The 26103-nt window shown below is 50.4% G+C and overlaps 1 protein-coding gene and 1 long non-coding RNA gene across 2 annotated transcripts; one reads left to right on the top strand and one right to left on the bottom strand.

The window, feature by feature from the left end:
* Positions 1–4905: 4905 nt before the first annotated feature.
* Positions 4906–6331, bottom strand: Asprv1 (aspartic peptidase retroviral like 1). The gene has a single exon (XM_005139308.4). The coding sequence runs from the start codon at positions 6105–6107 to the stop codon at positions 5346–5348; it is 762 nt and encodes a 253-aa protein (XP_005139365.3). The 5' UTR covers positions 6108–6331; the 3' UTR covers positions 4906–5345.
* A 15503-nt stretch (positions 6332–21834) lies between these two features.
* LOC121137029 lies at positions 21835–24609 on the top strand. Its single transcript, XR_005874238.1, has 3 exons — positions 21835–22294; positions 23218–23269; positions 23699–24609. It is a non-coding gene; the product is annotated as an uncharacterized LOC121137029 (long non-coding RNA).
* Positions 24610–26103: the final 1494 nt, after the last annotated feature.

Here is a 26103-nt window from a genome sequence, read left to right as displayed (position 1 = left end):
TTATGTGTGCATTTGTACTTTTTGAAGCTCCAAGACAAATTTTATTGAAGTCTAAAGGAAAAACACTGTGAAGCATCGGGACTCAGCCACTGACGGCAGGAGGGAGAGAGAGAGAGACAGAGAGAGAAACAGAGAGAGAGAGAGAGAGAGAGAGAGAGAGAGAGAGAGGGAGAGAGAGACAGAGAGACAGAGAGACAGAGAGAGAGAGAGAGAGAGAGAGAGAGAGAGAGAGAGAGAGAGAGAGAGAGAGAGAGGGCCTTCTGAGTTAAGCTGGTGCAGAGGTCAGCCACGTGGTAGGCAAGCTGCCACGAGGCAGGAGGGGAGCTTTACAAAAAGAATGAAGCCCTTTTGTTTGGGAAAGCATGCTTAGTCTCTGGCCAGCATCTAAAGGAAAATGACAGAAGAGAAGGGGGAAAAAAGTTTACACACACATCAGCGAGCGGGGCAAGTCCACACAGACCCTCGTGGTAACACTGGGACAACCGCCTGCTTTTCTGTTTTCAAGACAAAGTCTTGCTAGGCAGTTGGCCTCAAACTCAGTGAGATCCTCCTGCCCCTGCCTTATGCCATCTAGGATTACAGGTGTGCACTACCACTCAGGAGGGCTCTGATTACAATAGAAAAATGTCCCAAGAGGATAGAGGCAAGTTATTTGAAACAATTCGACATCAAAATTAACCGTGATACCACCTGGGGATAACTCCATATTAGACAGGTACTGATCGGCGGTAGCAATGGAAACCAGTGAGTGAACAGGGACTGGTGAGTGGGAGAGCCCAATGCCAGCTGGTAAAGGACAGAGCTGGAAAATCCCCACCGGGAAGCCCTTCCAGGAAGAGTGGCCCAGCTTGCAGGATCATCAGTGACATCGACGACATTTACAGAGCAAGCACACAAGCCTGCATCACCAGGCCCGGGACAAGTGAGCACCCTGCAGCCCTGGCATGATGCCTGACGACACGCCATCTCTCCAGAGTGTTCTCCCGCCAAATTCATGATGATGAGAAAACAGGAGATTCGGCCAAGGTGAAGGGCATTCTACAAAATAACCAGGCAGGATCCCAGACATCTCAAAGTCATGAAGATGGGCTGAGTGCGTGGTAAGATCATCAATGCAAAACCAGTTATTACCTCAAAGGGAATGAGAGATGGTTTATTTTGGGGCTAAATATGAGTGGCTATGGCCAGGGACACAGCTTTAGGTTACCATGAATCCCACGTTCCAGTGAGGAAGCAGTTTCATGAAGATTTCATAGTAACAGAACAAGGAAAGTCATAGATCAAGACTTTTCACACACACTGGTGGAGACATTAAGTAGGCAGTTATGGCAAGGCTGAGAAATCTCAGCTATAGGTTCCGGATGCTGGGATGACACTCGTCACCCTTTTGATTGGTGGGAAACAGGTTAAGGTACTTCATTCCAAAAGATTTTTATCTATTACTCAAAGGATGTTGGGTCTAACAGTGGGTGATACGGGGTGGCTATCTAGTAGACAGAACATAGCCCAGGATAAACTGTAATTAGGTTCTGATCCTACAACATTCCAACCTCCCCGAGTCACTGAAGTTCTTTTAAACGGTCAATTAATTAATTGGCCTTTGTGGACATGGTTTCTTCTCAGGAATTCTGATTCACAAGATGAAAGGTGACATGAGGGCTGGGGTTGGGACTCTGTTGGTAGAAGGTTTGCCTAGATGCAAAAGCCCTCAGTTTGGTCCCATAAACCATACCTGTAATCCCAACACTGGGTGTGGGGCACGTGGAGGCAGGAGACCAGAAGTCCAAGGTCCTCTTTCTGGGCAGCTAGTCTAGCCAAATGACTGGACTCCAGGTTCAGTGAGATACCGTGTCAAAAAATAAGGGAGCGCCGGTGAGATGGCTCAGCGGGTAAAGGTGCTTGGCACCAAGTCTGATGACCTGAGTTTAAGTCCCAGAACCCACACAGCGGAAGCAGAGAATTAACTCTGCAGACTGACCTCTGACCCTCACACATGTACCCATAATCATCACACATACACAAAATAAACAAATAAAATGTAATAAACTTTTAAAAATAAGATGGAGAAAGATACCAGCGAGCTCCGGCCTCCACATACATGTGCACCCACACACACACACACACACACACACAAACACATGTACGCATGTGATTTATTGATTTGGGTAACTGTTAGGTTTATATGGGAGGACGTCTTTTTAAAATAAACAGCAGTTAGTATTTCCTATCTGCAGTTTTCAGAGGGGCCCTCTCCATGAGGGAAAATAATAAAGTTAATTACTATTAACATTTGAGTAACCACACGAAATTCTTTGTTTTATTGCAACTTTTCCGTAAGCCTGAAATAACTTCAAAAGTTTGTCAGTGCAGTAAACATGCTCTGGATAACAGCATGCAGCTCGCTCTGGCATCCTCTGGGGGCTTGGGGCTGATTGGCGGGTGGAGCTGTGATCAAAGGAGGTGGAGCTTTGCCAGGTGAGGAGCTGGCTCCTCAGTGAAGGGTGTCCCAGGCTGGGGCACTGAAGTTTTGTCAGGCAGGATGTTCCCCTGAGGACCTTGTGTAGTACAGCTCCAGCCTGGGTCTGGGCGGGGCCTATGGCAGCCAAGCTGCCAGGAGAGCGTGATGTGCCAAGCTCCGGTGTGGTTTGGTCCAGGCAGCTGCTTGTTGAGAGCACCAGGGAGCTGACTGCCATCACCCCTCCCATTGCCTCCAAGTCTCCGCCAGGGCATCCACACTCCCTTCTTCATTCTGCATTCTGTCTTACTCCCAAGAGCCAGATGAGTCCAAACACCACCTACAAATGAAGTGCAGTGCCTGGCTCCGGTGGTGGGTGCATCGCCCAGGAATACGGCCAACCCGATGGCTTTTCTCCTTGGCTCTTCTTTGGGCAGCTGGGTCCTGGTCCCTGGAGAGCAGCCCTGGGATTGTCCACCAGACTAAATTTGTTAATGTTTTTTGAGGTACTGTCTCATGTAGACCAGGCTGATCCCCGACTTTTGTAGCAGGGATGACCCTGAACTGACTCTCCTGTCCCCAATTTCTGGGTGCTGTGATTAGAGGTGTGTATGACCACACTCCGCTTATGTGACACTGAGGGTTGGATCCAGGGCCTCCTCCTGCATGCTAGGCAAGCTTCCACAACAGAGTCCCAGCCCCAGCCTCCTCCACCAATCACATTTAATTTCTCTCCGCCCACGAGGCACCTGCCCTAATCCACTTAAGCCTCCAGCAGCCTATGGTTCCTTTCTTGCTGTTCTGAAGGCTCTTCCTCTCAGAGGGTCCCCATTCCTCTTGGAGGGGCACATTGTTGGGAGCTGCCAGCCCAGGTCCTCCTTACTCAAAGCCAAGGTACAGTGACACGGGTTGCAGGGACAGGAATTTACCCAGCAAGGGCTCAACCCCTTTCTGGGTTGGAGAAGGGCAGGGGCATTTTGGGTAGTGTCCCAGAACTCTGGCCTGGCCAGCCAATTCTAGGTCCCTTTCTGACCTCCACCCACTCTTCACCGCCCTCCTTCAGCCTAGAATGCGGCTAGAATCTGAAGGACCTAGAGAAAAATAGGTCACAGGGCGGTGCCATGGCTCGCTCCCTGGAGAGAGGGCTTGGCCCAGAACAACTGCAGCATTCCTGAGGCCACCAAAGAAATGAGGGGGTGGAGTCTGGGACCTCAGTGAAACCACCCTCTGCTGACCAGGCCTCCTCTCCACACCTCTCCTTCACCCATGTTCAAGGGCTAATCCCAGTTAATTCTGGGCTTGGCAGCCCAGAGCCAGGCTTTAGTGAAGGAATTAGATCTTGAGTCACAGCTGGCACAAGGGAAGACAGGCCACCAAGGATGCTGTTGCTGTTATGAGCCACCAGAAAGTCCTCAGGTCTCTCAGACAGAGGGGTCAGCCAGGTGTCCTGCTCCTGCTCAGAGAGCCATGCAGGTGGATCCGGCAGTCATTTCTTAGCCTCGAAAAGGGGGCCCAGCAGGAAAACACCAGCCAGGTATGGGGTACAGGCCTGTTAGGCCAGACATTCAGGAGACTCACCCAGGAAGATCACAAGCTTAATGCCCTTTGCATCTGAGTTCAAGGCCAGCCTAGGCAACTTAATGAGACACTGTATTTAAAAAGGAAAGGGAAATATAGTTCAATAGTAGAACACTTGCCTAGCATTATGTGAGGCCCTAGGCTCAATTACCTGTATCACCAAGTAAAAAAGAGATTCCCTAAAACTGTGACCCCAGTACCCTGCAGCAGGCAGGCCCCTTGCATATCTGAATTTCTGACCTTGTGCCAGCCTTCCTGGGCCCCACAGTTCAGCTCCTCTCTGGAGCTTTCTTTGAACCCACTCCCCAAGACAGAAGAGTTTTCCGATTCTCAGAAGAGGCAGGAGGTTGGCAGAAAACCCAAGCTGGACAAGCGATGAGGCTCGTCCCGAGCATTAGGAGTGTCCTCACCTCCGTCCCGTGACCTCCCAGGAACAAGCTACCCCATCATGGCCAAGCTTCCCCCAGCTGCCAGAGTCCCAGACCTTCCCAGGGCTGCCCACACATGCCCATGCCTGTCTCCTGGCCTTATTTTCTACCTCTACCTCTGGTTCCCTGGCACCAGTAAAAACCTACTTGCTTGGGAGAAACACCTTGATACCCAAACTAAACACCTCACAAAATAGCCTTGGGTCACTTTTGAGCATAAGGGACAATTTGTATGCAAAAATATTGTAGATTAAAATGGAGGAATCAGAAGTAGTCAGAAGGGATGAGAGAAATTAGAAGTTGGATTAAGCGCACTTGAGTCTACCTTAGGAAACCAAGACCCGTTTTTACTATTTTGCCTCCCCAGACCAAGCACTCAGGGAATGCTTGTGTTTTCCTGACTCCCCTCCATCTCTGTCACGACTATTAAGCACATGACATAGGTTTTTTCCATGAACAGATCTTTATTGCTGTTTTGAAATAACTGAATTATCGACACAGGCTCCATGAGATTCAAGGACAGGAGGGAACACCATTGTGCAGTTGGGAGGACTCATGGGGAGGAATCCCAGAGCGGCTGTCACTCTCCTCCAAGTCATGGGGGCCTTAGCCAGGACCAGGCTCAGCTGAGCAGGCTTGGGGACCTGAAGGTGACTGAGTCACACCTCAGGGGATCTAATATTCCTTGAAGGTCTTTGCAGACCCTACTCTAGACTAGCAAGCTGCCCGCCCTCCCCCACCAGGGGCAAGGTAAGGCCCCTGCAGAAGGAGGGAGGTTGAGATCAAGTGTAAAGACTGGCCAGGCCCAATGACACCCTCCGAGGACATCTGCTCTCCACAACACAAGGCCCTCCCACCAATGCTGGGGCAAGGAAAGGGACTTCTTAGTGGGAGCCCTCCGAGGGCTCCTCCTCAATGAGCTCCAGGTCGAACTCATCCTCCAAGGGCCCCCCAACAGGCAGCATGCGGAACTTCTTCCCCTTCAGAGTGCAGGTACGGTGCTGGAAGTCCAGGACGGCGTTGTGGTCCTGCAGGACATCGGTGCCAATAATGGCCTCTTCTGCACTTGCGTTGGCCACCAGAAACTGTGCACTCAGCTTCAGCTTGCCCAGGGTCACTTCTGTGTCCCACACACCCAAGATCTTCATCTCTGCCCCGTTGGCCACTTTGACCACATTTTCAAAAGGCCGAAGGGTGTCCAGGTCACCATCAGTGACCTCCTCCCACAAGCTTGGGTGGACCACAGATACCTGAGCCCCAGAGTCCACCAGGAACCTCACAGACACTGAACCAATCTTTCCTTTAAGGTAGTAGCCCTTACCCATGCTGTTGGCAAACAAAATCTCTCTGGGTTTCTGACTGTGGGCCGTCCCGGAGCCCCCAAAGGCCCTCAGAAGAGCTTCCTTCACAGTACTGTAGTCACCCTGGGCCTGGGAATTGAGTCCATTGTAGACATCCAGGGCATCTCCTCTGAGTGACTCTTTCAGGAACCTCAGTTTGGTGGCATGGTCCCAGTGGTTAAGATCGTCAATGACTTCAAAGCGGTGCAGCCAAAGGCTGGGGACTATGTTAGCCCCGTTGAAAGGTTCTGGGATGAAGGCATGCTCCCGGTGGCCTTCCTGGCTTCTGGCTCTGCTGGTGGCCATCCCTCTACTCGCCGCTGGAAGTTCAGCAGTAGCACAAGCCAAGTAAAGAAAGACACAGAGCAGTGTGGGCGCAATCCCGCTGGAGAGCAAGGCCTCTGTCCACAGAGCTGTGTGCTTGCCCAGCCTGGGCAAGTTGAAGGGAGCAGGTACAGGGTGCCTTGGCTGCTGGACACAGAGGCAGGCTGTCTATGTTCTGCTTGTTCTGCACGCGGCCTTTTTGATGCCCAGCCTGGGCCCCCAGGGCTCCTCATTCTCCTTTGTTCTAGAAGCTCCACCCCCTGGTCCCGCCCTCCTGCCAGCATCTTGCCTGACTAGCAGGATGAGTGCCTCACCCTCGATATCCATCCGACACGTGACAGCAGCCAGCCCACCTGGGGAGAAAGGCAGTCTCAGTCAGCTGACGGGGCTGTGGGACCCTCCCCAGCCGGTAGCCCAGAAAAACCCAGATGAGGACACAGATGTAACGGCATTCTGGTGTTTATCCTTAGCCAGAGAAGGGGAGACAGGAAGCAGGTCTCCATCTGCTTCACAAGAGGGCACCCCTTTAACCTCACCCCTTACTGTTTGAGGTGGGCAAGAGAAGGCACTTGTATTTATTGCGCTCTTACTGTATACACTGGTCTCACTGTGTGTATTGTCTCTCACTGTATACACTGGTCTCACTGTGTGTATTGTCTTTTACTGTATACACTGGTCTCACTGTGTGTATTGTCTCTCACTGTATACACTGGTCTCACTGTGTGTATTGTCTCTTACTGTATACACTGGTCTCACCGTGTGTATTGTCTCTCACTGTATACACTGGTCTCACTGTGTGTATTGTCTCTTACTGTATACACTGGTCTCACTGTGTGTGTTGATCTCTTACTGTTTACACTGGTCTCACTGTGTGTATTATCTCTCACTGTATACACTGGTCTCACTGTGTGTATTGTCTCTTACTGTATACACTGGTCTCACTGTGTGTATTGTCTCTCACTGTATACACTGGTCTCACCGTGTGTATTGTCTCTCACTATATACACTGGTCTCACTGTGTGTATTGTCTCTTACTGTATACACTGGTCTCACTGTGTGTGTTGATCTCTTACTGTATATACTGGTCTCACTGTGTGTATTGATCTCTCACTGTATACACTGGTCTCACTGTGTGTATTGTCTCTTACTGTATACACTGGTCTCACTGTGTGTATTGTCTCTTACTGTATACACTGGTCTCACTGTGTGTATTGTCTCTTACTGTATACACTGGTCTCACCGTGTGTATTGTCTCTCACTGTATACACTGGTCTCACTGTGTGTATTGTCTCTTACTGTATACACTGGTCTCACTGTGTGTGTTGATCTCTTACTGTTTACACTGGTCTCACTGTGTGTATTGTCTCTCACTGTATACACTGGTCTCACTGTGTGTATTGTCTCTTACTGTATACACTGGTCTCACTGTGTGTATTGTCTCTCACTGTATACACTGGTCTCACCGTGTGTATTGTCTCTCACTGTATACACTGGTCTCACTGTGTGTATTGTCTCTTACTGTATACACTGGTCTCACTGTGTGTGTTGATCTCTTACTGTTTACACTGGTCTCACTGTGTGTATTGTCTCTCACTGTATACACTGGTCTCACTGTGTGTATTGTCTCTTACTGTATACACTGGTCTCACTGTGTGTATTGTCTCTCACTGTATACACTGGTCTCACCGTGTGTATTGTCTCTTACTGTATACACTGGTCTCACTGTGTGTATTGTCTCTTACTGTATACACTGGTCTCACTGTGTGTATTGTCTCTCACTGTATACACTGGTCTCACCGTGTGTATTGTCTCTCACTGTATACACTGGTCTCACTGTGTGTATTGTCTCTTACTGTTTACACTGGTCTCACTGTGTGTGTTGATCTCTTACTGTATACACTGGTCTCACTGTGTATTGATCTCTCACTGTATACACTGGTCTCACTGTGTGTATTATCTCTACTGTATACACTGGTCTCACTGTGTGTGTTGTCTCTCACTGTATGCACCAATGAGGTGACTCACACATTCTAAATTAAGTGTGGATTCCCTGGAGAGAGAAACAGAAGGGATTCCAGAGTCAAGAAATCTCAAGTCTATCACGGGTCTCTATCACCTGTCCATCACCTACCTGTCTATATCTCTACCTGTCAGTCTCCGTCATTTCTCATCACATAGCCATCATCCATCATGTATTTACCTATCTGTATCTTTATCTGTCTCTAAGATCTATCAATCATATATCTATCATACATGTATCTCTATCCTCTGTCATCTCTTTATTTTGCCTTTTAGAGACAGGGTCTTCCTGTGTAGTCCTGGCTAACCTTGAACTCACAGGGGCTCTGCCCCAGCCTCCCGTGCTATGATCACAGAAGCACACCCTCACAAGCATGGATGGAAATTGTTTCTGAGTGAGTTGGGACATTCCCCCACATAATAATTTTTTATAAACACATTCTACTGTGGTCATTTTCTTTGCCAGCCACTCCTAATTCAGAGTCAGCCCACTGTGGGGCAAGGCCTCAGTCTGTGGGTCCATGAAGACCCAGAAGTAGGTGGATACAAACATTGGACTTCAGTGAACGATGTCCTGAGTCCAGTAGCAGATTCCAGGTCTGAATGAGCCCCATGCCCAGCCTCTTGAGTACAGTATCCTCTCTCCCTGGTCTTCTTTCTTGCCTTCTAGAAGGCTTCCAAGAGCCCCTTCCTCCCATGCTCCAAGCCTTCTCTCATACACACCTCATCTGAAAAGCTACTGAGAACCTCACTAATTTGTTCTCAGTGGGAAACATCTGCAGTATGGGGCATGCCCCTGAAGAGGGCCTGGGAGGCTCTGGCTGGAGGAGATTACCATGGTGACACATTACCCTCTCCACTGCTGGGACCATGACAGTCTTGTCTGTTCCCCCAACAACCACAGAACAAATCTGTGGGTTCAAGGGCTCAAGTTGGCCTGTGTATGAGTTAAGGACTGTGAAGGGTTCCAGTTTTATGGCCGTTCAGATGTCATCTTCTCCAAGGAGCCATCTACGATATTCTGGCACGAGGACATACTTCTGGCTGAACACGTGTTCTGTACTCTCTTAGGCTTGTTCACAAGTCCTCCTGCAATGAACCAAGGCTGGAACACATGACATTGACGTTCATAATTGCCTCTGCTCCTCTAGAAACTTATCCTGGGACACAGAATGAATGGCCTGTGCAGGTCCCCAGTCCTACGTGCAATCACAGAGTGGGAGAGATTAAAGAAGGGAGGTCAGTGGGCACCTGTGGCTGTCGTGCCTGGCTGAGATCATGCCCCTGTCTCGAACTCCTTAGACTATTCATCACTCAGCACCTAGCTTAGGTCCCTGTCCTGCCTCTATTGTCCCAGGGTCCCCAACACTCTGCAAGCCCCTCAGCTTGTTCCTCCTGACACAGTGAGCCATCAGAGATGCATTTGGTTAACACAGTTCATCGCAGATGCCTGACTGAGGTGGGGCCAAGGTGGCATACCAGGATCCCAAGGAAGTAGAATGGATTGCTGGAACGGTATCAGGAGAAGGTGGGTCTCCAAGACAATTATGCAAAGAACAACACGTGTCCAGAGACAAGGCCCAGGCATGTACAGGACCAGAAAGCCCCTTCTGCAAAGAGACACTTCTGGATGGACTTGGAGCCCTGGGGATGAGTGTAGTCCCGTGGGCCAGGGCTTCCTAGCACCCCAGGATTTGTCGTCCCACACATCAGGTCCCCAGGAAGTGGTGATGAGTGAGGATGCAGCTGAGGGGCGCATGTGCACAGGTGGAAAGCTGTGAGGTGTCTGGGTCAGAATTCTCAGGCCACACTTCTTGATACAGAAGTCAGATCACCCGGTTCAGCACTGCAGCAGCCTGACACAAATGAAGACAGAATGGACGGGATGCTGGGAAGCCGCCCTGAAGACCCGAAGTCTATTGCTGGCCTCTATACAGGTCAGTGGACACGGAAGATAGTGAGGCAAGAGCTGACTATTAAAGGTTCAGGGAGTTTCTGAGTTGGTTGCTAAGCGAATTTGCAGCTTGAAATTGGGTGCAGTGGAGTAACGATACCACAGAAATTGGCAAATGCCAATTTTGGATCCCCCCCCCTTGAAAACCGATTTATCCCTGCATGAATTCACGTCAGTCTCCATCCCCACACTCAGTTACCACTTGGACCTTATAAAGGATCCCACCCCAGACCCCCAACTGCTCTCCTAGTCTCTGTGCTTGGGTGGCCATGGCTTGTGGCAGGTGGCTTCTGTGCAGAGGCCAGATCCTTTGCCCAGAGTCACTGGTTTCTGTGACTGCCAGCTGACTGCAGCTCCCATTTCTGGATAGTCGTGGGAACATCGTGCTCAAGCCCCTGGCAGTTTGTTAGGAACACCGGGAAAACTGGGGACCTAGGGGTAACAGGTGCTGCAGTGTGCTGAGACCCTAACCCGCCAGGAAAGGTGAGAGCCGTCTCCCGGAACCCAGGATCTCAAGAGTAATTATTGACCAGTATAGATAGGTATTGGGGCTAGGGTGGAACACCTTCATTATCACCGGTGAGTACCTCTGAGTGTACTTTGAAGCAGGCACCCTGAACTTGACCCAAGAAGAGACAGACCAGGACAATAAACAGGAAGGGCACAGAGAGCCTCCGCCCTCCGCCCCCTCGTGTAGCTTCTGCCCCAGCTCCTGGATTCTCTTAGCCATTTCTCTCTGGAGCAGAATTGCCAGCTTGACAGGAGCCCAGGACAGAGTTGCTCAGGTCCCCTGAAGGCCTTAGTGGGAAGTGGAGATACTCAATCCTGTTTTTATTTATATGTTTATTTGTTTTCCTTCTGAGACAGGCTATTACTCTGTAGCCCGGGCTATCCTGGTTCACTCTACAGCCCAGGTTGGCTTCAAACCTACAGGGGTCCCCATGTGAAACACCACACACAGCACAGAACCACTTTAAATGACTCCTGATTCCTGGTAACATCCGAGGAAACAGGCAGAGTCTGAGAGAGAGGCCTGCCTGAGTTCCACAGCACACAGGCAAGGGAGGCACAGGCTGTTTCCTGAACAAGACGCTGAGGACAAGTGACACCTTAGGAATGGTGGTGATCATTGCAGAGTCTGGCCTAAAGAAGGCGCAGGAAGGCGCCAGGCAATCCTAGGCTACGAAGGGCTCCTTGCAGCCCCTGTCAGACTGGGACTCAGGGCTTTTCAGGGCAGCAAGGAAGGTCTGAGGGAGCTGGGAACTGTGCTGTCTTCACCAGGCCCCCATGAGGGCTTCCTAAACTTCCCTCTAACCTGGGCTGGGCTCCGGGTTCCCACCCTGCTGTCCTGAGCTTTACACCAGGCCCTGCAAGCCATGTGGCTACTTTGTCTGTCATCACTTTGTCCCATCCAGTGATGGCCCCTTCTCTTCACACACACACACACACACACACACACACACACACACACACACACACGTGCACACGTATGCACACACCCCTACTACACACATACACGCTAGCTACAGAAGCATATGCTCCACAACACACAACACCATACACACTTCCCATACACACCACCACATCAGATGCGGGCTCTGGGAGGTGGTACCTAGCACCAGAGTCCAGACTTGTCCTCTCTTTCTCATGCCTACACCCCCATTTATAGGGAGAACTAAGAGCCTTTTATTGGAGGCACCTGCTGTGTGTTAGCCTCTAGGCATACTTGCCACTTCAGAAAACAAGGCAGGTCCCCATGGCTGAGGCTCACAAGCTAATGAAAACAGAATGCCAGTGTTTAACAGCTGTGTTTTGAAGAGTTTAAGACCAACGTATGCAAGTAAGCTAACCCACTTAAAGCAGCCCCTAGTCACAGGCACGCTGCTTTGAAAGGAGCCGGTTTTTAAGTGGGTCATCTTGTCCTCAGCTCCCTCCTACTCCATGAAGCCAAAGACATGCGGCCCATAACACGAGGAGATCCATTCTTTCTACCTCTGGGCACTTGACACCGAGGGCAAAGGGCTCCTGTCTGCCCGATGTACCCTGCACAAACCTTAGCTGACCCCAAGGCTCTTGTCCTGGGGCTGCTGTGAGCTGCACGGGTGTGGACCACAGGGATTAGCACAGCTCCTAGGTGAACCATCCACTGCGTGTCCCATTTCTAGGCCCTGCTTTGGGATGCTTGTGACATCGGGCCTTCAGCTGAAAAGAAAAATAAAGAGGTGATTTTGACACCAAAATCTAGCCAGGGGCCAGGAATGCGGCTCAGCTGGTGGAGTGCTTGTCTCGAATATCCAAAGCCCTGAGTTAAAAGCCCCAGTTTCGAATAAATCAGGTGTGGTGGAATTACACCAGTAAGTCCGGTACTTGGGAGGTAGAGGCAGGAGAATCAGTTCAAGTTCATCCTTGGCTATACAGTTTTAGACCAGTCTGGGATACAAGCGACCTCGGCTCAACCCAATACACTAGCTAGAGGTTCAGATTGGAACCCCGGGTTCAGGGAGGTGTCAACCAAAGCAGGGCATCCTAGGAATTTCAAGGCAGGTTCCTCGATTCGGAGCCACAGGCCTGCCATCACCAGGTGGGACTGTCCAGTGCTCAGGACAGCTGTGGCCAAAGGCACGAGGCAAGTCAACTCTCCTGTGAGCCATTTGGGGCCATGCCAAGCTCCCCACAATGAGTGTCTCCGCTCAGTCCTCCAAAATGCCAGTGAGCACTCATTGCCCATTGCGCCCTTCTTCTGAAACCTCCCTTCTGGTTTGGTTGTGCTGCCTCTGGAGCTCTGCCTCTGGAAACGGTCCAGCATGGCAACCTCTGCCAATCCAGCACACAGTGACATGCGGAATGAGTCACTGTTCCCACGGGGTACCCAAGGGTATGCGGAGCTCTGACTTAGGCCCTATTTCATCATGAACCCTTGGATCTGGGGTCAGCACCAGGAGCAACCAATAGGTCGATAGGTACAATCTGTGACTAAGCCCTAAGAGTTCAAGATACCAAAACTGGTTCTCTCCTGCTTTTACCTGTCAATCAAATGTAAAGATTACTAAAGAGTCCTGAGGCCTGCAGGTGTTCCTCTCAGAGCCAGGCTTACACTGAGTTTCCATATTTTTCTCCATTGTGGTTTCCCTTTGCCCTGGTCAGGAAGCAGCACCCAGGGGAGACCCTGAAGACCCCTCCTTCCCTCCCTTACGTCCCACATCTCACTCACCCATCTGAGCTTGGGAAGACTTAAAAACAGGTTCACACAACTTCAGGGACATTAACCACTTCCTTAGAGGCTCCACAACTTACAAAATACCCAGGCAGTCAAGATACACAGACTGAGAATGTCCATAAAAAGTGGGCTTCTAATGACACTAGAAACCTTGGCTTAGGGCGAGCCGTGTGGGAGCCTACCTCAAAGGCAGCTTTGTACCGGTCCCAAACTGTTTTAATTGCTGCTAATGCTAACCAGGGTGGTAAACAACAAAACCTATAGGGAACCTCACACAGGGCACTGTTTCTTTTGAATGTATTCCAAGACAGCTCTTTCCCATAACAGGAGCTGGGGTAGCCAAAGGGGCATCTTCTCTAGCATGACTGAGTGATCTTTCCTTAGGCGTCTGGAAGAATGTGAAAATCACCAGGAGATTGGTACTATAAGGCATTGTAAGGTGCTGCAAAGCATGGGATGAGTCTACCATGCAGCTGGTGATGGGTGATGGTAAACGGTGGCTTCATTCTAACACACACACACACACACACACACACACACACACACACACACACACGCAAGCACACACACACACACACGCGCGGTCCCTCTGAGGAACCCCTACCTGCCAGCTTCTAGGAGTGCCCAAGCCAGTGAGGTTGCAGAAGCAAACCCAGACTCTCTGAATCTAGAGAGATGTGTAGTGGCATCATGCCACCTTCAGAGCCACAGATGCTGTGGGATATTTGTACAGTGTGAAGATATATTGCTGTGATTGGTTTAATAAAAAGGTGGCCAGCCAATAGCTAGGCAAGAGGTATAGGTGGGACTTCTGGGCAGAGAGACAGCAAGTAGGAGACGAATCTAGCAACATGCTCTCGTGAGAGATGTGAGGAGACACGGAGGAGGCAGGATGGGTATAGGTGACAGGATGTAGATGAACAGAAATGAGTTAATTTGAGTTATAAGAGCTAGTTAGTAACAAGCCTAAGCTAAGGCCAAGCTTTCGTAATTAATAAGGCTCCATGTCATTATTTGGGAGCTGGCGGGCAGGACAGAGAAAGACTCATTACACACAGATCCGTGGAGTCTCTGGACAAGGTGACAACAATTCCAGAAACCAAGCAAGGTCATCGGAGATCACCAAAAATCAAAGGCACATTAAAAGAGAAACTGATGAGACATGATGGCTTGCACACACTGAAGCTGAGGCAGGGGGATTGAAAGTTCCAGGCCTGTGCCTCCACTACACAGTGAGGCAGCGTTTCAGAGGAAGAAATATACAAATGTTTCGCTAGGCATACTGGAGCACAACATTAAACCCAGCACTTAGGAGGCAGAGGCTGGCAGACCTCTGTGAGTTTGAAGTCAGCCTGGTCCACAGAGTGAGTTCCAAGACAGCCAGGGCTACACAGAGAGACCCCGCCTCAAACAAACAGACAAGAAGCTTATTATCACTGAAACTACGCACTGAGGACGCCCATAAACAAAAATGTTAGCTTGTTTTTATTTATCTCAGCTGACACGTGGCAAGGGGTCAGGGGATGAAGGCCTCAGGACTCTCAGTAACTGTGGACAAGGCAGACAGGAAAGCTCTGGGGAGAGGGTTAGCCCCTGGATAGCAGTCCGGTGGAGAATGTGTGTAAGCACAGAGAAACACATCCAATTACTCAGGTAGTATAGGGGGTGGTAGATCACGACTAACATTCATTTTCTTCTGTATATATTACTTGAATATGTTCCCTAATAAGAAAAAATTCTATACAAACAAGCACGAATCAAGGAAGCTGGCTCCCTGGGTAATGTAAGGAGCTGAGTTCAGGTAGCCACCAGGCACAGTGGTGTGCACCTATGATCTCAGCACTGGGGAGGTAGGGACGAGGCATCCCTGGAGCTCACAGACCAGCACAAGTCAGGCAAATCAGTGACCTCAGGTTCAGCAAGTGACCTTGTCTCAAAAATTAAGATACTAGGAGGCTGGAGGGGTGACTGGGTGGTTTGGGGTGCAGAGGACCCAGGTTAGGTTCCCAGGGGTCACATGGCAGCTTACAGCTGTCTGTAACTCCAGCTCCATGGGATCCAACACCCTCTTCTGACCTGCGTGCATGTGGCGCACAGACAGGCAGGCACTCTACATAAAGGCAGACAAACAAATCTTTAGAAAGGGTAGAGAGTAACTGCGGAAGACACCCTGTGTCAACCTCTGACTTATGCATGTGCAAAGGGTGTGTGCATTCACATATATGGACATATATGTGCGCGCGCACACCACAGTAAATTAATATAAAAAGCTATTTTAAAAAGTAAAAGAGCAGCCGGGCGTTGGTGGCACACGCCTTTAATCCCAGCACTTGGGAGGCAGAGGCAGGCAGATCTCTGTGAGTTCGAGGCCAGCCTGGTCTACAAGAGCTAGTTCCAGGACAGCCTCCAAAGCCACAGAGAAACCCTGTCTCGAAAAACCAAAAGAAAAAAAAAAAGTAAAAGAGCAGACAGGGACCCTCTACCCAGATCCTGCTGACTGGCTGTGTTCCTGGCCAGTTTCCATGGCAGCTTGCTTTGGAGGACAAGTGGCCTTGGTGGTGTCTCAGGTCCCTGCTCTGCCTAGCAAATTCTGAACTGGCCCCTGCAGCATCCTGGACTCCACCTCACATAGCCAGCAGCTGCCCCATCTCCTCCCTCCACCACCGCCCTAGGCCCCTATCCCCACCCCACAGCTCTTATTCAGCTGCCTGTTTGGGGCCCTCTCCTGTACCCTCATTTCCTGAACCCCCAAATCCTCTGTAAGTCCCATGCTCTTTCCAAAATGGTATGTACTAGTCTACAGACCTCTGGACCCCACCTCGGGGGTCAAAGATGAACCCTCTCCTCTTTTCCGGCAATCTCACCAGGGGCCGTGGCATGGTGTGGTCCTACTACAAGGTTATGGTGCAGCCTGTACCCATCTTGCCAAGCCAGTGTGCCAGGTCACAAGGCTGGATCTGCTGGAAGGGGAGGCGTTAGGTCGCCGAGACGCCCTGTGTTCTGGGCACAGCCTCACTGTCATTTCTATCACTCAAAGTGCTGGCTTCTGTGTCCACGGGCACCAGTGGCCTTTGACTGCACCTTCAGCCCATAGCTCCTGACGCGGCTGTCAGCTTGCTGGGCTCTGGACCTTCTGTTTCCTAGACAGTTCTCCGTAGTCTCTCCTGCCCCGCCTGTGTACCCAGTCTCCTTTCTCGCTGCCCTGCTTTCCTCTTTCCCTTGCATCTGGAGGTGCTTTTTTTCTTTTGTTTTCTCAAGACAGGGTCGTAGCTCTGGTTGTCCTGGAACTCTCTGTAGACCACAGAGATCCGCCTGCCTCTGCCTCCCGAGTGCTGGGATTAAAGGCGTGCTCCACCATCTCCTGGTTGGAAGTGCTATTTTATACTGTAAACAAGTTCATTTCTTCTCCCTGATGCTCTCAGCTTCCTGTGATTTCTAGCCAGCTTGCAGGGTCCTCCTCCCACAGCCCTCTGCCACGCCTCTCTCCCTTTGTACCTCCACGTCCCTTCTGTCCTAGTCCAGGCTACTCCAATGCCCACCACTGTCATTGGCTTCTCTCACCAAAACATCCTCCCAGCATCATCCGAGAACTGCTATGCCCTTCCATTTGATGTTTCCCAAGGCTCCTTGTCCCCACAAAATCTCTCTACTTGGACAGATCACTTGAAACTCCTGTCTCTTTCACCCGTGTGCCTTCTACACTAAATGGCTTGAAGTGCACCAGACAGGACAGCTCTCTCAGCCTTCTTCTCCCCAGTTACCCAGGTGAGCAGAGCCCTGCATCCAGGCAAACCCAGTGAGGCTCTTGGAAGTCACTGGAGGGGCTGTATAGGGGCCACCTGCATGACTCCCCTGCTTCCAACAGCAAACCTAGGGGCAACTGCCTCTCCATTTCCCAGGCGAGCTCAGGCCCTATCTCAACTAGAGCGCCAGGCTCGCACCTGGACGCCCTCCACAGTCACAGTTCAGTCCCCATGTTGGATGGTTCACAACCACCCGCAACTCCACCTCCAGGGGCTCCAAAGCCCTCTTCTGGCATTCATAGACACTTGTATGTGGACACATGCGCACGCGCGCACACACAACACACACACACACACACACACACAAATAAATAATAAATCTTTTTCAAAAGGTAGATGGCGCCTAAAGGATATGTGAGGTTGGCCTCTGGCCTCTCTTTATATATACACATGTACACATACACGCACACAGAGGAACATGAATACACACATGGAAAAAATAAGACATACATGTTGCCTAACACTAACGATTAGTTCCATGAAGTGTGGAACCAAGCAGATTCTGTTTGGCTGTTTCAAACCCTGTTAATGATACTTGAGGTAACCTCCCAGCACTCCCATGGGTCCCCACCAGTTTGAAAAACTGCCCAAGCCAGCTGGGAAAGGATCAGCTGGGTTCCATGAAACAGGGTAGGGGCAGGGCAGTATTGTAAAGGCTAACTTGTCACCTACTTTGTTTCTTAAACATGCAATAAGGATGAACTGTTACAAAATAACACCATGATGCACAAATAAATGCATGCACTATCAGCTACAAAGTCACCAGGCATGGTGCTGTGCTCAGAGCCTCCGGTGACAGGAAGTAGGGCAGGTGGAGCCTAAGACTTAGAGTGGCTTTGTCAGTGCTATCAATGCCCCTAAACCTCAACATGTGACTGTGTTTCCTCTGACAAACCCCAGCCTGGAGCGTGTGTCAGCCTGAATTGAGAAGCAAGGCACCTGTGTGCAGTCTGTCCTGCTCAACCCTGCCAGGCTGCCCACGTTTAAATCCTTACTCAGACAGTTGCCTTTGACAGTCCTGAATGAATGAGGGTCCTGATGCTTAAGTTTTCTAAACCTTGGGCCTCACCTAGGATTGTTTCATGGTTAACAAAGCAATCTGAATCTAGATGTGTTCTTGGACTCTGGTTCTGCTGTCCCTTCTGAGTCTCATTTTGCAGACTGCATTTCCTCATTTTCCTTGTCCCTCCCGCCTTCTCCTGGTCCCCTCCATGGACAAAACATACCTAGCTAAATATCTCTCTCTCTCTCTCTCTCTCTCTCTCTCTCTCTCTCTCTCTCTCTCTCTCTCTCTCTCTCTCTCTCTCTCTCAAGATATGTAGCTCAGACTGGCCTCAAACAATCCTCCAGCCTCTACCAATAGAATCCATTTACTTATTTTAAAACAAACATATTTATCTAATGTACTGTGGGTCAAAGGACAACTTGTGACTGTCTGTTGTCTCCTATCATGAGGTTTCCAGGGATTATATGTTGGTCTCTTCCAAAACTGGGTTTGCAGGCATCAGTCACGCCCACCCAGCCTTCACCTGTGTCCTGGCGATCAGAACTCCGGTGTCCATGCTTGGACAAGCACTGAGCCATCTCCTCAGAGCCCGATGCCTTGCTTCCCCACCCCCACCTCCCAAGAATGACAGCCGTGCACCACAGCGTTGACACTATGACTGGCATAAGCAAAACCGAGCTCTTCACGGTCAAGCAGCTCTTTTCTGGGTTCCTTGTGGAAGGCTTTCCCCACCCTCGAGGAGCGAAGACCAGAAACCAGAGCAGAGGCCTCCTGCTGCCTCACCTTCCCTGTGGCTCAGTGCGCTCAGGGCCTGCCCTGCTCTGTTCCGGGCAAAGACAGGCTCCCAGAGCCCAGTGCTCACTGTTTCTTATCTCCTCTTGCCTCTCCAGATGCATGTCTGGTACATGCTTCACCCTCAGCCTCTGCTTCTGCAGCAGAACTGGGATCGGGACTCCTTAACAGGTCCCCACCTTGAGTGGAATCAGAAAGCGGGCCAGGCCCCTCCTCTCAATCTCCATCTTCTCAGGCCTCCCTGCCCCTGCCTCCTCTGTGCCCAGCATCCCTCTCTATGAGACATGGCTTATGAGATATGGGGTCAGGTCAGCAGAGGCAGGACGGGTGACATCTTGGATGGTGGGCAGCATGGCAGCTCTCCCAGGTGGTCCATCTGCTGCTGCAGAGAACCTAGAAGGTTCTCTGTGGCAGACAGGCAGGCAGGGAAATCCAAATGACTGCAGGGGACTGTACAGCCAGGGTCCTGTCAGCACCTCCTAATGGCGGGGATTTGGTTGTTTGCTAGAGCGAGGTGGGAAGGTGATGGAGAGCTGTCTGGGGCAGGGCTTGGGTAGTGCCAAGGAAAGGCAGAGTTGTCAGCTGCCTATGGCTGGCTCTGGTCTGGGGAGAGTTGAGTGTGAGGACAGAGAATGGTGGATGCAACCCTCAGTAAGAAACCAGGCTTGAGGGGCTCAGGGAAGGCGGCAGATGAGGGGATAGAAAGAGCCTGATCCGGGGATGGAGAGACGGCTCAGCAATTAAGAGCACTGGGCACTCTTCCAGGGGACCTGGGTTTGAGTCCCAGCACTACACCGGGGCTAACAAGAAGTCTGTAACTCAGTTCCAAGGGGGATATGACACCCTCTTCAGGCCTCGGCAAGTATGGCACACACTTGAAACAGGAAGGATGCGAGGAGACAAAAGCCAGCCAGCCAGCCTACTCGGGAGGGGACAGGACAGTGGTCTGGGAGATTGGATGGCCAGGTGGCTGAGGCCTTGGAGAGTTGGAGAGGACATCTCTACACAGGCAGAAAGTGAAGATTCTGGAATTGCTTTGGAGAAGGGACAGTCCTTGAGGAAATGAGGTTGGATGGCTGAGGAGTCCCTGAGTATGTGGGACAAGGAGTCACAAGGCCAGGCTGTTTCCAGGCTAGTCTCATTGGCTGACAACATGCTTATATCTGAGGGATGCTACCCACAGTACCATACCTGGTACCCCAGATATGGCCTGGATCACAGCCCCTGAATCCCTCAGCATAGTTTCTGCTATGAATGACAGAGGGGAATGTTGTTACAAGTGCATGAGAATTTGATGAGACTTTGCCACCAGCATCCTTCCTATGGGCCCAAGGCCAGGCCCACAGCTTCCTTCCTATGGCGTCATGGTTTCTTTGGAAAGACATGGCTTCCCTAAACTTCAAGTAGAAGGGTGAGAGCCGGAGTTGGAGCTGGAGGAAGGCTGGATTCCTCATGAGTGAAGGCCCTCCTGAGGCCACTATTCAATACCCACCCCCTGCCCAGTGATCAGTAGCTTGGCTTTTGGTTTCTAACCTTCTTTGACTGAGCTGGAGTCCTTGACCTAGGACCACAGACCTAGGTTAGAGGCCACACATCGCAGGGCAAAAGTGGTTACACCTGTCCTTTCTCAAGAGTCGCCGGATGTTGCTAAAGTGTCCAAAAGAAGAACCTTGTAGTTACTGTCTTCCCTGATAGCTGTCCCCACCCCTGTCCCACACCCCAACCTGTTGCCTCACAAAGGGTCAAAACAGAAAAGATAAAATCCATCCCACTCACAGTTCCAAAGAAACAGTGTCAAAGATGTGACTTGAGGAGTCTGCCCCTCCTGGTCCTGTCTCTCATCATCAATATGACCCCCAAGGAGACTTTAAATAGCTATTTTTATAATTGTTTTTAATTTGTTATTGTCATTTTATGTGTATGGATGTATTACCTGCATGTATGTCTGTGAACCAGGTGTATGCTTGGTGCCCACAGAGGTCAGTAGAAGATGTTGGATGCCCTGAAGCTGGAGTTACAGATAATTGTGAGCTTCCGTGTGGGTGCTGGGAATCGAACTTAGGTCCTCTGCAAGCGCAGCCAGTGTTCTTAACCACTGATACCTCTCTTCAGCCCCCCAAATAAATATTTCTAAAGTCTTCTGTGATGCATGAATGAGTGGATAGGTACATGGCACTGACCCGTGAGTCACAAGCCTTCAAAACGTGTCACAAGCCTTCAAAACGTGTCACTGTGGGCTCCTGTCACTAAGAGACCCCACTCTACCACAGACAGGGCAGTCACGTTCTCAAGACATGACACTTGGACTTCGGTACTGCAGGTCCCGTACCCCACACTGCTGTCTTCACTTTGTACCCACTCAAAGCCCAGAGTGTAGCACAGATATCAACCTGAATGGAACAGACTGAGAATAGAAGGCACTAGACACACACACCACTGCAGAAACTCATGGGGCAAAAACGCCGGAATTCAAGTTTACTAGACTTCCTTATTTTCATTTATTTATTCATGTCGTAGAGATGTCATGACTCATGTAGTCCAGGATAGCCTCAAACTCAGTCCAGATGACCCTGAATGTCTCCACGTCTCTGGGACTAGGATTATTGGTGTGCACCACCACACCCAGTTTGATGCAGGGCTGGGGACCTAACTCATGTGTTCTGGACAAGCCCTCTCCCAACTCAGCCACATCCTCAGTGCCTGAACGTGTTTCCCCCCTCAGTTTTGGAAATCCCCAGTGTCTCAAAATCACAGTCCCCAGAGAAGAATGTATAGGTAAACACGAGACTCGCCTTGGCCACAAGCGGTGGTGGATGGGAAATCACCAGCAAGGGGAACTCTTCCCCACCCTGGTTCTGCAATCTTGGCAGGTTCAGCTCTTGATCCTCTGCATAGGGTGGGTTGTGTAAGATGCCAGCTGTTGAAAGACTCCGGGTCAAGACCCCTCCTCTAAGACTCTGTGACCTTGGATGAGGTGCTTTGAATATATGGGTTGCCCTGCCTCCATTGGAAACCAAGAGTGACCTTTTATCATCTGTGCCATGAGTTTCTATTCTCTCTCACTGCCTGCTCCATGTCACCTGGAAAGGACTTCATGGAACAGATGGCAAAAACGGTTCAACTCCCCTGGAGCTTAGGCTGAAATGTGGATAGATAAGGCCTTGCTTCTCATTGGCTCCTGGGGAGCCGTCTTCAGAGGATCAGGAGGTCTTTGGAATTCCTTTTAATGTTTGGCCCTGGGGTGAAGGAGAAAAGGCTGGAAGTTAGAAATAGGAGTGACTCTTGCACAGGACTGCTTGGCCCTCCCAAGACTGAGCTGAGCCATCCTGCACACTGAGAACCCCAGAAGTGGGTCCCTGTCCTCTGGTGACATCTGAGGTATGGACACTCCTAAGACAGGACCCAAGTATGTATAAACCTGTCCAGAAGGGCCCTATCTAGGAGGATCCTGTCCATGGGAGACGGCTGTCCAGGGGGGCCATGTCCATGGGGACTGTTCAGGGAGCCTGCTGGGAACGCTGTTGGGGCCTGCCAGGGACGCTGGTCCCTTCCATGCATGATCTCAACTAGGGGGGTGCTTTTCCTAGGCCACAGTCAGAGCTCTGCAGGGCAGATAAGCTGGAGGGGCCTCAGTACTCTGACAGGCTTACTACACTCCACAGAGAAGTGTCCAGTGGGGGGGGGCTATGCAGCCACAGTCTCTCTGCCCCACCAGCACCCAGTGAGAGGACACAAATGCCAGTTTACTCCGGCAGTGCTCCCAAGCTCATTCTAGAAGGGCTGCCTCCCGTTTCTTCTGTGCCTCCTCCTGGGGTCAGACCCCGAGGTCTCTAAAGCCCATCCAGTCAGTCCTGTCCCTCACTGCTCAGACCACTGTGGGAAAGTCACAGGCAGATGTGGCCTCCTCCCTACGATGAGAATAGCAGGTCCCATGACAACCCTGAGGGAAGAAGCTGTGACATCACGGGAACACCTGGCCAAGCCTAAAGCTTGTCATGATGTTAACAGAGAGCTGCAGAATCCTCCCCAATTAGACCAAAAGCAGGTCGCAGGAGAAAACAAACACCATCAGCACCCAGGTCCCAGGCAGGATCACCAAAGCCAGTGCTCAGAATGGCCTGGGGCTGTTGGAGGAGCCCTCCTCTCACTGCTATGGGATGACCACCAGGGTGGAAGTCACGTGGCAGTTTAGGGCAGTCAGAATACAGGCTCTGTCTCTCTGTTCCCTCTCCACAAGGCGGGATTATTTCTCGGGTTTTCACCACACTGAGCTGGTTGATATGTTTCTGTCCTGTCCCCAGGTATACGTGAACTTCAGGAAGCACCATCTCTCCTTCCTTGATTTTCCTGGAGGTGGGTCTTGATCCCCCTGCTTATGGGGAGGGCATGAGGGAGGAAGAATGGAGGGGATATCCAGAGGCTGGACAAGCCCTGAGCTCAGGGAGGCGGGGCTCCAGTCTGAGCCCTGAGATGGGACCACTTTTAGGGCACCCCCTTCCTCCAGCATCCTGCCCATGTTTTCTGGGCAGTGCCAGCAACCTCCTGGATTCAGGGGACCCTTGTAGTGACGGGTCCAGTCATAGCCAAGTGGTGTCATCAGGCAGCAGGAAGCTACCGTCAGGGCTGAAGTCAGTCCAGGGGTGTTCTAGTCACCCTGGGTGGGGTGTTCTCACCAGGCCAAGTTCAACATCAAACAGTGTGTGCTGCTGGCCCAGGACATCATGAAGTACCACAGCTGTCCTCTGGTCCCTGCACCAGCCTGAATTTACTTCTGTTGAACAGATGGAGACTTGAGCGCTCAAATGATGGGGGAGCTGAAGCCGGGAGGAGCCTGCCTGAGGGACTCGGTGCAGCATGGCCACAGACTCTGGAGGCCCACCTGACTCGGGTGTCACCTTGAATTTGAACTAAAGACCTGGACAATAACGAACCCCTAGCCCTGGTAGATGGGGAATCAAAATCAGGAAAAGAGACTGGCCACCAAACTAGGAAAAATGTCTATAAACTCACCAGCAAAGAAGGGCTTCCTAACAGGGCTGGGCCTGAGTTCTCATAGACTAGTAGCTCAGGCCGGGGGCTGTCCCCTTGCTGAACAAACTGGGTGTGCACTTCCACCTTTATAACCCCAGCCTATAGGAGGTACAGGTAAGAGACTCAGAAATTCAAGGTCATTTTTGGCTACATAGGGACATTGGGACTAGCCTGGGTTACATGAGACCCTGCTAAAAATAAAAAGCTGACTGAGGGAGCCTAGAGTTATTGCTGCTGTTGTGTTTATCACCTTGTTAGAGTTCCCCCAAATACTGTTATTGGGAACATAAATCCAAACAGCTAGGGCTGGGGGTATAGCTCAGCAGAGAGCGTCCATTCCCTGTACCCCCCAAAATAAACAAAAACTCACTTGCCTATATATACACACATTCATAGAGACATGTCCATACCCTAAATACAGCATGGGGTCCCAGATCAGATCTGCAGGCAAGAGTTGAACATTTGTGGGAAAACTATAGAAGCTCAAATCAAGTCTGGCATTTCAAACCAGGTCAGCTAAACTGTTTGCTCAGACAGGCATGCCCTGGGTAGGAAGGACTACCTTAGAAGTCATGGGGAGTGGTAGGTGGGCACCCCCAAACCATCGTCACTACTTCCCTGTAGATCCACTTATTTCAAAATAAAAGATTTCTTTAAAACCTGTTTACAATCTTTTACTCAGAATTTCACTTCTAAGATTTTTATCTCAAAACTTACCAGAGCCTAAGACGTTCTTCAAGGAAGAAATAATAATAATAAATACAGGAAACCCGGTGTGTCAGAGCAGCAGGATTAACCACAGGCTTGAGACCAGGCTGGACTACTGAGACCCTGAGGCAAAGAGTAACAAAATGCAAAGGAACGATCTAGGTGCTCAAATGTAGCAGGCTGACTGTGTGGCACTGGAAGGAACCGCACTATAAAGTGTTTATAGGTGTGAAAAACGCTTCCAACAGAAAGTCAGAAGAGCCGGCCAGGACAGCTCAGCTGGAATTCAGCCTGAGGAAATGTCACAGTGCACCACCGAGTCAACACTTATCATCAACTTACTTTTTCCTGAGCATACTTATATATGCACTATGAGTTTCTAGACAAATGGGTGTTATGTTTATCAAGACGAAGGATTAGAAATTTCCTACCCATATCAGTTCCTCAAAAAGCAGTTTATAAAAATTACCATATGACCTAGCAACTTTACTGCTCAGTGTCCCCCTGAGAAGTGAAAACTCAAGTCCAAAATACAAGTGCACGTGTGTTCTCAGGGACCTCAGTCTTTCTATCTTGCTGGCCGGTAACACTATTAGCAATCACCGACGAATAGAGGCAATCTATCAGGATAATCAGTCCATGGACTAGTATGCAACTTGGTACAGGTTACAACATGGCTGGACCTTGAAGATTAAGACACCAGACACAAAGTTGCATAGTGTGTGATAACTTTTATACAAAATGTCGAGAAGGACCAGCAAAGCTGGGCGTTGGTGGCACACGCCTTTAATCCCAGCACTCGGGAGGCAGAGGCAGGCGGATCTCTGTGAGTTCGAGGCCAGCCTGGTCTACAGAGCGAGTTTCAGGACAGCCTCCAAAACAATACAGAGAAACCCTGTCTCCAAAAACCAAAAAAAAAAAAAAAAAAAAAAAAAAGGACCAGCAAGATTAAGAGCATTTGCAACCAAGCCTGATGACCTGAGTTCAAATCCCCAAGACCCAAGGAAACTAGCTTCTGCAAGCTGTCTTTTGACCTCTAGAGAAAAAAACACGGCAGAGTGGAGCACTGTGGAGTTGAGCACTGTGGAGGAGAACAGTGGAGGAGAGCACCGTGGAGTGGAGCACTATGGAGTGGAGCCCTGTGGAGGGGAGCATTCTGAAGGAAAGCATAGTGGAGGGGAGCACTCGGAGGGAAAACACAATGGCAGGTGTGAAACCCTTCTACAAACACAAATAAACAGACAGCAACATGTGCTTCTCATAATTTTCTTAATTAAAAAGCAAAAAGATTGTCTTCCTTATAAACGATGCTCAGACCTACAGGCTCTTTAATGGGACCTGAATGGATGCCTTTCCTCAGAAAGGGCATAGGAACAGAAAGGGCTGGCAGATACACCCAGGCCCAACTTGAGCCGTCCCTCCATGGCCTGGTGGGGTTGCAGGTCCTG

The sequence above is a fragment of the Mesocricetus auratus genome, unplaced genomic scaffold, assembly GCF_017639785.1.
Source record: "Mesocricetus auratus isolate SY011 unplaced genomic scaffold, BCM_Maur_2.0 Super-Scaffold_100676, whole genome shotgun sequence".
In the NCBI taxonomy this organism is placed as follows: Eukaryota; Metazoa; Chordata; class Mammalia; order Rodentia; family Cricetidae; genus Mesocricetus; species Mesocricetus auratus.
The sequence above is the reverse complement of the archived record's forward strand: the minus strand, read 5'-3'. Positions and strand labels throughout refer to the sequence as shown.